This window comes from Odocoileus virginianus, chromosome 2, assembly GCF_023699985.2.
Source record: "Odocoileus virginianus isolate 20LAN1187 ecotype Illinois chromosome 2, Ovbor_1.2, whole genome shotgun sequence".
NCBI lineage: Eukaryota > Metazoa > Chordata > Mammalia > Artiodactyla > Cervidae > Odocoileus > Odocoileus virginianus.
The window spans coordinates 2,276,223-2,289,520 of NC_069675.1; the positions used below are offsets into that span (position 1 = coordinate 2,276,223).

Genomic DNA, 13,298 nt, shown 5'->3' on the forward strand with positions numbered 1-13,298 from the left:
CAAACATACAGTGCTGAGGCTGGGCAACAAGGACTCATCCAGTCTCTAGTTTATTGCAGCAAAGGATGCAGAAAGCAAGGCACAGTCAAACCGCAAAGATCTGACAGTCCAGACTGATTAAGTCTTCTGCTCCAGGGCAGGGCTGTGTTCCAGGGCTGAAGAGTCTCGGCAAGGGCTCCTCCCCAGTTCTAGCTACAGATGAACTGCCGGATGAACTGTCCCAGCTTTTCCTGGCTCTCCCGGCTGGCAAAGGCCTGGGACAGGTGGAGCATGGGGCCTGTGGGGCCAGGCATCTGCTGCAGCACCTGGGCCACAGAGAAGGGCGCTGAGTGCTCACATGGGTGCTGGGCCCCTCCCCTGGAAAACTGACCCCTTGAGCCTTAGTGCTTGAGGTCAAATGCTGCCTCTCAAACATCCTGATGCCCCACCTGGGAGCAGGATGAGCCAATGGTCAGGGAGACAGAGAGGGGCAGGAAAACTATCCTACCTTCCCCAACTACTGTCCGCATGCCTATTCTTGGGAAACCCTGGGTAAATCCCCGAGTGGGTACAGCCAGCTCCCCTCAGCAGCTCTATCAGAGTATGGGGGTGGGAGGCAGGGGGATAGGCGGATGAGGAGACTGGCCTCTCACCCCCAAGTCTCTGAAGGTCCAGATGGCGCTGATGGCAAGATTTGGGTCCGCACACTCTGGATGAAAGAGAAGTGGAGGCTGTAGGTGGGGACAGTCCCCCGGCACAGCTTCTCCTCTCTTTAAAGAAGGAACACCCCAAGGAGAGGACTCAAGCTGGACCCAAAGGCCTCCACCCTGCAGCCGGCACTCCCGAACTTGGGCTCTCACTGCCCACTAGGGGGCAGCAGCCACCAGCCACCCTCCCCCTGCCGCCCAGAGCCTGGGCTGGCTGCTGGGACTCACCGAAGAGCCCTTCCTCCTGGGCTGTGGCCTGTAAGAACTGGAACAGCTGCTCCGCGTAGCCGGACTCTGTGAGGGAGAGAGTCTGAGACCTGGGCCCCACGCAGGCAGAGCTCACCCCGCACCGTGTTCGGCCTCTCCTTGGGATGGCCACGCTGTGCAGGGCTCACCAGTATCTGGGAGATGTCCCCGGTGGAGGAAGGTGGCAGCCTGCGCAAAAGCCTTGAGCACTGGGCTGAGTAGGCGGCAGAGGAAGAGAAAGAAGTCGGGGCAGCGCGACTGCTGGCTGAGCTGGAAGGGGATAGGTCAGGCTGAGGGAAGTTCCCACCGCCTCCCCACGGCCCCCTCCCCAGTGGCTTCTCCCAACACACCCTGAAGTACCGGCCCTCAGTCTGCTCGAAGTCGTCACTGTCACTGTCGGTGGAGTCCCCAGTCAGCTTCCACAGTAGTTTTGCACTCAGACGCTGCCTCCCTGTGTCACAGGCTGGCTGGGAGCCAGGGGTCTGAGGGCCGGGAGAGCCACGGGACCCTGTCAGGCTGGCCAAGGTCCAGTCCTGGCCCCCCCCAACAGGGTACATGGCCATCCAGACGCAGACCTGGGAGGCCTAGGAGGATGCCCCAGGCCACGAGAGACAGTGACAGCTGCTGAGAGGACCTGAGCACCTACCCTCAAGGGCCACAGCCCCTGTGGACAAGAGGTGTGGGGGGCAGGGGGTATGCAGAAGCCCGTCAGTACAGGTACGCACGGGTCCAGTGCAGGTGTGGTGACAGACCCCAAGGTGGAGTGTGGTGGCGGCAGGACCCAGGCATCTATTCAGCTGGGGCCGGAGCTGCCCTCCCTGACCCCATGGAGGCGGGGGGAGGAGCCGGGCCCAGGCAGGGGCTTCTGTCCACAGCCCCCTTCCTACCTCCTCAGCCACGAGGAGCCCACACTGGATGAGACGGTCCAGCACCTCCTGACAGTAGCAGTAGGAAGACTGGCAGGGCTGAGGGGCGAGAGAGGCACCCATGTGACCTCAGGCCAGCCGGGCAGGGCGGCCCAGAGACGCAGCCCAACCAGACCTGCCGCCACAGGGCTCGGGCAGGCAGGGCCCTCCGTCCAGGAGGGGAGGCGCAGGACTGAGGGGGCTGCGGGGGAGCTCTCACCTGCAGCAGCAGCAGGTCCTGTGGCAGCAAGTGAAGCAGCAGCAGGATCTGGCAGTGCAGCTCCTTCTGGCTCAGCAGCTCGATGCCCTGCAGCTCCCAGGGGCCCTCGGGCGGCACCCTGCCTGCCAGCAGCCCTCGCACAGCACAGGCTGGGGGAGGAAGCGGCAGACATGAGGAGGTGCGCCACGCCCCTCACCCCTGCACGCTCCAGCCACCGCAAGCCCTGGGGACTCACCACCCACAGCCTCGCTCAGGAAGGTAGGCAGCAGCTCGGCGCTCAGGCGTGCCAGGGACGTGAGGCCTGGGCCAGGGCGCGGAACCACCAGCAAGTCCCCCTGCTGGATGCGCAGCAGGGCCACGTGTGGCCGCAGCAGGCTCAGCGTGTGCTGCAGTAGGCACCGCAGCTGCCCTGAGAAGCCCACGTCAAAGCCACGCAGCAGCGTCTCCTCTGTCAGCCAGGAAAACTCCCCCAGGAGCTGCGACAGGAACACGCCCTGGGTGGGCAGAGGGGGGCTTAGCCAAGGGCCGTGGCTCCTCCTCCCAGCCCTTAGCACCGCGGGCCCTACCTTCTGGTGCTTGAACAGCAGCAGCGTCGCCATGATGGCCGTGCTCATCACCGCGGAGCTTGCCACGCTGGCTGGAGCCAGGGGTCAGGGATGCTGGTCAGGGGCCGAGGCCCAGCAGCTCCGTCCCCCCATCACTGGGCAAGTCTTCCCAGCCAAGAACACCTCCCTGCCAGCAGCCACACACACACTCCCACACCACTCCACCCTGGGAAGGGCACGGCAGGCCTGGTCCTCGCGTGCCACCCTCCCTGGTAGAGAATTGACAATTATCAAACATATGCCGCAACCCAAGCTGGAGGCTCAGAGACCCTCCCTGCCTCCTGTAGGCCTGTGCTGTGCTTAGTCGCTCAGTCAAGTCTGACTGTTTGCGGCCCCACGGACAGTAACCCGCCAGGCTCCTCTGCCCATGGGGATTCTCCAGGCAAGAATACTGGAGTGGGTTGCCGTTTCCTTTTCCAGGGTATCTTCTCAACCCAGGGATCTAACCCAGGTCTCCTGTATTGCAGGAAGATTCTTTACCATCTAAGCCACCAGGAAAGCCCTTACTACCCACCAGCCCACAGTCTCTGCCACAGCATAGACACTTGAGAAGATGGTGACAATGCTATTAAGGGCCCCCTCTGTTCCGGGTACCTGTTAAGTCCCTGACATACGTCATTCGGTTCAGCCAGTGTCGCCTCAAAGTGTGCCCTCACTCAGTGGCTCCACCACGTCCCCCTGGCTGCCCCCTCCTCGGGGGCAAGGGCAGGGTCAGGCGCCAGTCTTCATGTGCCCCAACAGGCCCGCGGGAGGGGGCAGGTGCAGAAACCCACCCGCAACAGAGGGCCCTGACCCACTGGCCAGCTGGGAGGACACGGTGCTCAGGAGCCTCCCCAGAGGCCAGACTGAGGCCCCTCACCATTCAGGACGTGCCAGCTCAGCCTCCTGACCAGCAGCTGGTCCTCCTGCCTGAGGGCCAGAAGGGGCCCAGTCACAGGCGTCCACTCCTGCTCCTTCTCAGTGTCGGGGACAACGGTGCTAGGAGAGAGACACAGATCACAGGTGAGGGGACCAAGTGTCAAGACAACCGCGGGGGCGCCCAGAGCCTCCTGAATATAAAGGTGAGGGCGTTTCCATCCCTGCAAGGGGAGCTCATGTACCCTGAGTCCTTTCCAGGCCCGTGTGCCATAACTCACACCCAGCTTACAGGCGGGGCAGGGGCACCTGGATGATCTGACAGGACAAAGATTAGCTGGTGAGGGAAGGCTGGGGCTGGTGACGTGTCTGTGGTCAGGACAGGAGGGGGTGCCAGCTCACGAGCCGGGGTCTTAGAGCTGCCTCTCTTGCCCAAGACCCTCATATTCCTCTGCCCTTACCACTGGCCCAGCACGATGGGCTGCAGCAGCTGCTCCAGGGTCTGCCTGCTGCCCCAGCAGCTCCTGGCGTTGATGGTGTATTCCTGCCCAGGACAAGGCTCTTAGGTGGTCTGCCCTGGCCAACCTGGAAGCCTATATACAGCCCATCTGAAGTGAGCCAGGCTGTCCTTGCAGTGGCCTGAAGGCCAGGCTGCCAGAAGCCCTAGGACAGACCACAGGTACTCCCAGCCTTGCCCAACAGGGCCCACACCTGCAGGGAGAAGGGTTGGGCCAGATGCACACGGACACAGACTCGGCGGCTGCAGCCCCAGCGTCGCAGGCTCCGTAGAACAGCCAGAAGGCCTGTCCACAGCCCCAGGGGGGCCAAGGCCTGCAGGAAGGAGGGGGGCACTGAGGGAGCCGGCGGGCCTGGTGCAGGCCTTCCGTTCCACTTCATCTCAGGTTCCAACTGGTGCATGACTGTGACCTCTCCAGGCTCATTTTCTTGTCTATGAAACAGGAAAAATCCTTCCCCAGCATGGTCTTTTGAGAATGAAATGAGAGGATGACTGTTACAGCCTCGGCGGGTGCCACAGGATAACCACAGGGGTGAGGTTCCTTTGCACTCCCCCATTAAGCCCAGCCCTGAGGGGCCTCAGTCACAGGACACAACACTGTGCCTCCTCTCTGGAGATGGTATCCACTTGGGGACCCAGGGCAGGAAGGTCTTACGTGGCATGCATCATGGGGTGCCTCTGGAACCAAGTCGTAGGTGACAGCCACTGGCACAAGCAGAGCGTCTGGGACGATGCCTGCCTGGACCGCCTGCACCACCAGGCCCAGCCAGGACAGGCCCAGGGTTGATAGCCGAGGCCCCCGAACCCCAGGGGGCTCCTCCAGGAAGATGAGCAGGGGCTGCCTGCTGGCTAGCAGCTGCTCCACAGTCTGGAAGTGGGTGGAGGGAGTCAGGTGTCAAAACCAGAACAGCCAAGGCCCCTGTTCCCTGGCCTGGCCCCATAAACCACCACTGGGGGCGCAGCACTCACCGCGTGGACCACAGCCCTTGCAAGAACCCCCTCAGGGCTGTCCAGGGAGAGGTTGGCCTCTGGGGGCAGAAAAAGCCCACCAAGTTTCTTCAGCAGAGCTCTGTGGGGCACAGGGCAGAGGAGGGAAGGTGCTCAGGAGATGGGACCAAGCAGGAGGCAAGTGAGAGCCGTGGCCGACTCAGGGCCAGCCTGGGTCCTGCCTCAACACCCTGAGGCCAGGCATGGCCCTAGAGCCCACAGCTGACCCACCCTCTGAGCCCCACAGGCTGGGCTGCACAATGCTGAGAACAGAGGAGCCAAGAAGAGACCCTCTGGGGAGCTGTTAGCAACACCACCTTCCCTCCCCCCACACCTCTATCCCAGTCTGGGGACCTCGCAGCTGTACATCTAAGGGCATAAGCCTTTTACCTGAGGATGGGGGAACAGGTGCGGGGGTCCCAAGCCACACGGAGCACGCCCACGCCCTGGGAGAGCAGCACAAAGGGCAGCAGGATGCCATCCAGGACTGACTTGTGGGTAGAGAGGAAGACGAGCGGCGAGCCCTGCTCCAGGAGAGCCAGATGGAAGTGCCAAGCCATACCCTCGCCCTGAAGATGCAGGCAGCTGAAACCCAGTGCCTCCAGACCCAGGGCAGTCCCAGAGGGAGGGAGGGTTCAGCTGAGCAGGCTTTCTCTGAGCACATTTCCCAAAAGCGGAGGAGCTCTGTCAACAACTTTTAAGGTAATCCACTGACGTAATGGTTGTTAAGACATGATGAAAAGCCGTTAGAGGAAGCCTCTAGGGAGCAGGACCGTGAGACACGAGGACAAGGTCATCAAAGAGCAGTGCATTTTCCCCACCCAGCAGAGGGGGCTGGCCCCGGCTCAGGGCTCGGCCTAGCCTCTGCCCCTGTCCCCGTGAGGGCGGGCCTTACCGCCTGGGCGGCCTTGTGGACCATCTTCACCTGGCCCCTGTAGAGCTGCACGTTCAGGAAGAGGCGGTTCAGGAACCGCAGCAGTGCCCAGCTGGACAGCCTGGAGAGCAGGGCCCAGTCTGAGGCATGGGCCCCCAGAGGGCCTCTAAAGCAGGCACTACTACTGTCCTCAGTTTACAGAAGAGGAAGGTGAGATCAGAGGGTTGCAGAAGCTGCTGGGTAGGAGACAAGGCTAAGAAGTGGGGCTGCTGGGACGGGAAGGCGGGCCTGACAGCAGAGCCCACACCTGCGAGGTGCTGACACTTGCCCAGGAAGACGCCATGGGCCAGCTGCCTCAGAGCACGCCCGCGCCCCCACGCATCCCAAAAGAGACCGGAGAACCAAGACTCTCTCTAGGCATAACCAGCCCTGTCTTTGCAAACTGCTGGGGAAAGTGAACTCAAAGGGAGGGGTTAGTGATATAAGAAGGAAAGGGGACAATGAAGGGGCAAAATCTCTGGGGAGGGGACGTCCAGAAGCCTGATAAGAGGACTGGCTTTAGATACAGACAGAAGCATAGATGCAGGCAGCATGGAGATATGGAGGACACGTGGCATGTCCTCATCAGACGGCTTCTGTTTCTCCATGAAGCGTGAGCAGCACATAGTGAGTCAAAGCAGCAGCAGTCTAGAGCAGAGCCTTGGAGAGTGCTGTGTGCGCCTCTGAGAATCACACTTACAAAGGAAATAGGTCTACCCACTGTGTGTCTCTCCAGCAACATTCGGCCACTTAGATGCAGAGAAGGCAGGTAGCTGGGCTCAAACACAACTGGGTTGTGCCCAGTGACTCCCTCCCAAGGACACTTTTGTCACCAGGAGCCCTGGAATCTAAGCTAGGCCTGGAGGGCAGGAAAGGTGGGCTGGTGGCTGGTTTAAGGTGCTCAGGTCAAGGGACTGGAAGTCTTGACAAAGCCAAAGAATGGTCACATGGAAGGCTGGTCATAGGTCACCAACAACCTCTACTTCCTGTTCCTGTTCACTTGACCTTTCAGCACTTTCAAGACAGCTGAGCCTCACATGTGCTGTAGTCCTTCCCTCAGTGACTCACTCCTCCCTGGAGGAGTATCATCTATGTGCTAAAGATCTGCAAATACACATTCCTGGTCTCAACCTGTTTTTTGAGCTCCAGACTCATATATTAATATATAAGCAGCTGCCTCAGTGTCTCCACAGTATGTCAGGTATCAGAAAACTTTTATGTCCAAAACACCTTTTGTGGGCCAAACTCACTCCTCCCCAGGCCTGTCTCCTCCCCTCCAACCACAATACCAGGTGCTCAGCCAGACACCCAGCTTACCTGCAACTGCCCCCTCCCCCTCCATTGGTCCCATTCCTACCCTCCTATACATCAGTGAGTCCTGTTAATTTCACTTTGGCTTCTCAATCCATTTTCCCAAGTTCTACTGCCATCCCCATCCCCCATCATCTCACCTGGACTAACCAACCAGCCTCTCCAGAGGACCTGTTCTCTATTCTTGACCTCAATCTTGTTGTCATTCTCTGTCTAAAACCTTTCCATTGGTTTTCATTGCACTTAGAAATCAAATCCAAACTTCTTGTATACCGCTCTGCATATCTGCCCCCTTCTACTTCTCGATTTTGTTTCCAGCAACTCACTCCCTCACTTGCCAGCTTCCAACCACATCAGCTTCTTGAGCAAACCTGGCCTTTCCCGTAGCCGCAGTTCATGCTGTTCCCTCTGGTAGAACTGTTCCCTGACATCCTCACTTCCCCAAGGCTGGCTCAATTCCCCCTTCTGTCCCGGCTTATATGTCTCTTCCCTGCCTTCAGGTATTCTCAATCCTAGCCCTTGTTCTGTCCTTCTTGCAAGCATGTGCACATCTCCACTTCCCCAGAAGCTTGCTCTGCATCTAAGAGGAGCTCCAACCTGTGCAGGACACATGTGGGAGGAAGCAGGTGGTGACAGTGGCAGGTACGTGTGAGTGAGTGGGCAGGCCTACAAGATGGGAGACTACCCATCTCCTCTCTCCACAGGAGCCTGACTTGGGGAAAAGTGGAAGGATAGAGGAGGCACTGAAGTCCAGGTCACAACCAGGGGTTCCTGAGATGATCCCCCTAAGCCCCCACCCTCTCAGGACAGATACAACAGCAGGCCAGCAGTGGTGAGAACCTGGATTGGAATCTGGGAGCTGGTTCAGATCAAAGCCCCTCCCCCTTACCCAACTGGTCCCCTGAAGGAGCCAGCTGTTTTCAAAAGTCTTAGTGTCCAGATCAGGGCTCCCTCAGGCTGTCTGGTAAATATACCACCCAGCTCCCCCAGGAGGGGAGTCCAGTCTTTCCCCAAGTCCAGTCAATGCTCTCTCCCCAAGGGCAGAGGCCCCAGCCCAGGGCGCCCTTCGGCAGAGTTACCTGAGCAGGAAGGGGCGGGGTGGGGCCTGGATGTGGCCCAAGATGCGCTGTACCTCTTTCTTCACGTGGCTGGGCACCGGGCCTTCCCCAGCCCCTCCTGGAGCCCTCCCTGAGATGACGTTCCGCACCCTGTGGTGGGGGGCAGGGGTGGTGGTTGCAGTGTGAGGCTGAAGCAGGCCTAAGGTCACTCCCCTCAGCCCCATGGTCCCCAGGGCACAGCCTCCAGTCTTCAGCCTCCATCTTTAAAAAGGGTCCCTGACCACACTTACACTCTAGAAACCCAGTCCTTTCAACCAGCCCCGCCTAGAGCCTTTGTCATCCCTTTAAGGATCCCAGAAGTACCAACCAGATCCCAGTCCCTGCCTCCTCACCCAGTGCTTTCCATGATCTTCTGTGAGGCATCCTGGCAGGGTGGTATGTGCTGCTCCAGTGACCACAAGAAATAGCAGAGCCTCCGAACCAGCCAGCCCCGAAACCTGGGCACAAACCCCAGAGCACGGGGTAGATGTCTCAGAGAGCCCCCAAACTAGGGCCCACTGAGGGTATTCCATCAGGAAGGGATCACATCCTAGTCCCGTGGACTGGAAACACCTGAGCTTGGCTTATCATGGAGCAGGAATAGGAAGCACCTGCCCACCTGTGGCCCATTCCTATACCCTCTCCCCAGGAAACAGGGTACAGGTTCAGGACTTGAAAGCTCCCGAAAGGAGCTGCAGGAAAACTCCAAGCCTGCCTGTCCCCACCCGTGGGTTTGGAGCAGAGGGTACGGTCCATTCTTGTCCCATCGAAAGAAGAAAATGATACCACAAAGCAGGGCCCCAGCAGCCCTGTACCCAAGGGCCCTGCCCACCACCCCACCCCACCCCCAGCTCTGACTACCTGGTGTTGTCCTCCTTCACTAGGATCACATTGCAGAAGCCGAGGTCCATTATGCTTCTGTGGAAGAGGGACTCCTGCCGGAAAGGGGCAGAGAGCAAGTCCTTGGGGGGCCTTTAAAGTGAAGTCGCTCAGTTGTGTCCAACTCTTTGCGACCCCGTGGACTGTAGCCCACCAGGCTCCTCCGTCCATGGGATTCTCCAGGCAAGAATACCGGAGTGGGTTGCCATTTCTTTCTTTGGGGGGCCTTTGCAAACCAGTAAAGGAAAGCTCCTGCTCTGTCTTCTGCAGCCTTTCCCCGATGGACTGTACAGTCTACTGATGGACTATAATCCATCTACTGAGAGATGGATTATAGCACTGCAGTTCCCAAAAGATGTCTGACCTCAGATCCTGAAGTTCAGTTAGGAGACAGGGCTCCATGGTCAAAAGGAAAGGGCTGCATCCTCTATAGAATCACCCTCCTGGAGAGTAGCATATAATTTCTGAGAAGTTCTCTCACCAACAGCAGGGAACATGTAGCCTGGATCTCCACATGAACATTGAGTCCCATCAGCACCAGCACACAGCATGGACGTACAGAGACCCCCCAAGCATGTGCAAAGTACTCGCTGACTCTGAGTGGACAGTGTCTCTAGGCCCTCCGCTCTGAGTGCAGGCATGCTCAGACCCCAGCCGTCTGGCATCTCAGACCCCTCTGTACCTCCCCACCCAACTCTCCCAGGCCTGGGAGCCAGAAGCCAGGAGCCAGGCCCAAACCAACAACCAACAAACACTAGTGCACCCATTCCCCTGAAAGACAACGGGCGCGGGGAAGGGCTGGGCTTGGAAGAATAAAGGAAGCTGCTTCCCAGGGCTGAGGCAGCTGTGGCTCCCAGAACCAAGCTTCCCAAGATAGGGCCTGGCTTGACCGTCACTTACCCAGCTCTTAGGGGTACAGGTCTGGCAGCAGCGACCCACAAAGGGGCGGTATTTCCCCAAGAATGGGGTGACAGCCTCCAGCTTCATCCCAAAGCCTGAGGACCACAGGCTGGTCTGGAAAAGGGTCACAGGGAGAGATGAGAGGACTCAAAGTCCTTGACAGAGGGAGGTGGGCTCCAGGAGTGAGGGGCACAGGACGGGAGGCAGGAGGGTAGAGAGTGTTCTGGGAATGGGAGTGCTACCTCCCGACCATCCTGGCTGCTTCTCTGCTGAGTTTGGAGTCCAGCTTCTGCCATGGTGTTCATGGGGGTCTACAGCATCTGGGAACCAGCCACCTCTGCGCCCCTCCTCTCTCTCCAGAAGAACCTGACCTGGGAAGAGGAAACAGGATGGAGGAGGTACTGGAATCTGGGCCATAACCAGAGGTTATTGGAGTGACCCCCACGCCCCCACCCCAAAACAGACAAACAACATGCAAGCCAACAGTCATCTGATCCAGGGCTGGAATCTGGGGGCTAGCTCAGATCAAAGCCTTCCCCCTCAATACCCAACCGATCCCACCAAGCAGCCAGCTACCCTCAAAAGATCTCACAGTGTCCAGATCAGGGCTCCCTCAGGCTAGCACTAAGAAGATGGGTTGTCTCATCATCGATATCCCCTCTGCCATCTCACAGCACAGATGGGGCTGTACTAGAGACTCTGACACTTTCTGTGCACCAGGAAGGAGGCATGAGACTGCCAGATAGGAACAGAACCACTGTCCCAAGGCCACCAGGGCCCGTTCAGCTGCTCTTCCCCTCAGCACCAGAAGACAGCCCCTTTCCTTTCAATCATTACAAGAATGAGGGCCGAGGGTACTGGATGGGTGACCGTTCTCTGGGTCAAAACTCAAAAGAAATGCCACACAGACCTGTCACCAAGGAATGGTCCTCTGGTTGGGGATATGACACTTTTCCACAACTGGTGTCCTCTTACATAGCACTCTCTACAGAAGACCCCACTTGGTATCGCCTCAGCCTCCTCCGCAATATTCTACCGCAATATAACATCTATCTTCCATAAGACAGCACCGAACCCCTCCTAGTCCAGAAACTGGGCCCTAAAAACCCTTCTCCCCTGATCTCTCTCCATGTCCCTGATGGATAGGCTGATCCAATTATTGCTATCATCTCTACCCTCACTACACAGTTCCTACTCCTACCTGGGAATGCCTTCTTCCTTCCTATCACCTCCCCAAATTCTAAGTCCATGGCTCTAAGTCTGTGATGCTTCTGCATCACCTTCTAGGTTTTTCCTCCCTTTCCTTGGTTCCCCCAGCCCAAGCCTGCCAGGCAAGAAGCCTTCTCCAGAGCTGGCCCACATCATCTGAAAGTATCCTGAGGACAAGAGCTACAAAGCACTCAACCTTGTATGCCCAGCCTTCTACTCTGCCCAGAGGAGGGACCCAAGAGATGCTAGTTAACTGACTGTAACTTCCTCTCCCAGAAATCCTCTGCACCTCTCCTCTTCTTCTCAGTTAGCAGTTTAGAACCTGAGACCAAGCGGTACCAGGATCACAATTCCCCAGTGAACAGCTCTGGTAGACTCATCCGAAACATACCTCCTCCTTTGAAAATGTTCTCCAGCCCAATTCACTGACACTTGGCACAGGAAGTCCCCAAGACCAGGCTCCAGTCTGGAGTCCTGCCTGCTTGGAAGGAGGGTGTCCGCTCCCCAGATTCAGAACACCCCCACTCTCCAACCTAACCCCACCAGATCTGGGCTAATGCTACAGGGACAGAGTAGGGTGAGAGGAAGGGAAAGATATGATAAGACAAGGCAAGGGGTAACTCCCAGTCACCAACCAAGTCAGCTACTCAGCTCACACAATCCAGGGCTCAGTTCCGGGATAGATCTTTCTAGCACCCCAGCCCCCCAAATGGGGGACTTCTCTGTCAGTCTGCAGCTCCTGCCTGGACGCCCCTCCCCACAGGACACCGGCCGCAGAGGTGGCAAACTGGCCACCAGAGGGCCAAATGCAGTTCACAGATGTACTTTCTTTGGCCCTGCAATCTTCTACAACTTGATGGATTAACCTCAACATCTAAAACTAGAGAGCTTGTCAATCACAAATCAATTAAAAATAAATAAATATTTTCAAAAAGCTAAAGAGCTTGTTACTTTAAAACAACAACAAAACAAAGAAAGAAAGAAGAAAAAAAAAAAAAAACATGTCTCCAGCGGCTGTTGTTAAAAAAAACACAAACTAGCGACCTGGCGTCTCTGGTACGCACGCCACAGGGCCTCGGCTGACCAGAGCCCAGCGCCACTGTCCCCATGCCCCTTCGCCCGGCCGCACACGCCCTCCCGTCGACCGCCACCTCAGTCACACCTGATGCCCGGCCCCTGTGCGGATCTGAGTTCGCGTTCCTGATCAAGAGATCGCATCCAAACCCGTTCCCCTGTCTGATATGCCTGTTCCCTACAAAGAACCACGGGCTGAACATGACCTCTTCACCCTGCAGCCCGCACCTGGAGTTGGGGGACAGGGGACTTAACTCAGCCCCTCACAGACCCACGGCGAGCGTCCCCGAGCTGCCCTAAGACGGAAAGAAGGCCTCCTGAAACACTGGCTCTGCGTCCAGGGTGACGAGAAGCCGAAGACCACACTTACCTAGGCTCTCTGAGGGGCTGCCCTTCAGGCCAAGGACCCCATAGTGGGCCTAACAGGGCCGGCCCTCCGTCCAACCCTCACCAATCCCCAGAAAGGCCCTCTGGGTTGGCGCCCAAAGCAGGAAGGCCCCTGAGCGGCCCTAAGCCTGGCCCGACCCAGCCCAGCCTGGGAGCAACTCCCTCGGATCCTACCTCACACCCGGCGCCAACTCCCGCCAAAGCAGCAGCCGGAAGTGCACGCCAGCCTCTGTGCACCACCTGAAAGGCATCTCTGAGAGCCAATTGGAAAACGTGCAGGGCCCGAAGCCCCGCCCCTGGCGCCCTGCCGCAGTGCACGCTGCGTGGCCTCGCGGCCCTGAGTGTGAGTGGGCGGGGCTACCTGTGTGGGTCGGGGGGTGTGGTCGTCTGGCTGTGGAGTGTTAGTCTGGTCATGTGCTGCTCACTTTCCCAGGCAGAAGCCGCAGGTGCATGAGATGTACATGAGACCCAGGGTACTTGACGAATGGGGATGCGTGGGCTGCCAGG

The 13,298-nt window shown here is 58.3% G+C and overlaps 1 protein-coding gene across 4 annotated transcripts; it reads right to left on the minus strand.

Moving 5' to 3' along the window:
- Positions 1-6: 6 nt before the first annotated feature.
- GPAT2 (glycerol-3-phosphate acyltransferase 2, mitochondrial) lies at positions 7-13,037 on the minus strand. Of its 4 annotated transcripts, none has more exons than XM_020890411.2 (22): positions 12,966-13,037; positions 10,364-10,492; positions 10,122-10,235; positions 9,204-9,277; positions 8,696-8,800; positions 8,325-8,453; positions 5,917-6,016; positions 5,412-5,545; positions 5,004-5,103; positions 4,690-4,902; positions 4,229-4,348; positions 3,979-4,061; positions 3,522-3,640; positions 2,624-2,694; positions 2,293-2,551; positions 2,058-2,206; positions 1,820-1,897; positions 1,293-1,414; positions 1,082-1,202; positions 915-980; positions 633-688; positions 7-305 (listed from the first exon to the last, which is right to left on the minus strand). In XM_020890411.2, exons 2-22 carry the CDS (start codon positions 10,424-10,426, stop codon positions 86-88), a joined length of 2,496 nt encoding a protein of 831 aa, XP_020746070.2. In that variant the 5' UTR covers positions 10,427-10,492; positions 12,966-13,037; the 3' UTR covers positions 7-85. The 4 variants fall into 4 exon arrangements, with proteins under 4 accessions (XP_020746070.2, XP_020746073.1, XP_020746071.2 ...); XM_020890414.2 differs by having other exon boundaries at positions 1,283-1,414; XM_020890412.2 differs by lacking the exon at positions 12,966-13,037 and adding an exon at positions 12,775-12,928.
- Between the last annotated feature and the right edge of the window lie 261 nt (positions 13,038-13,298).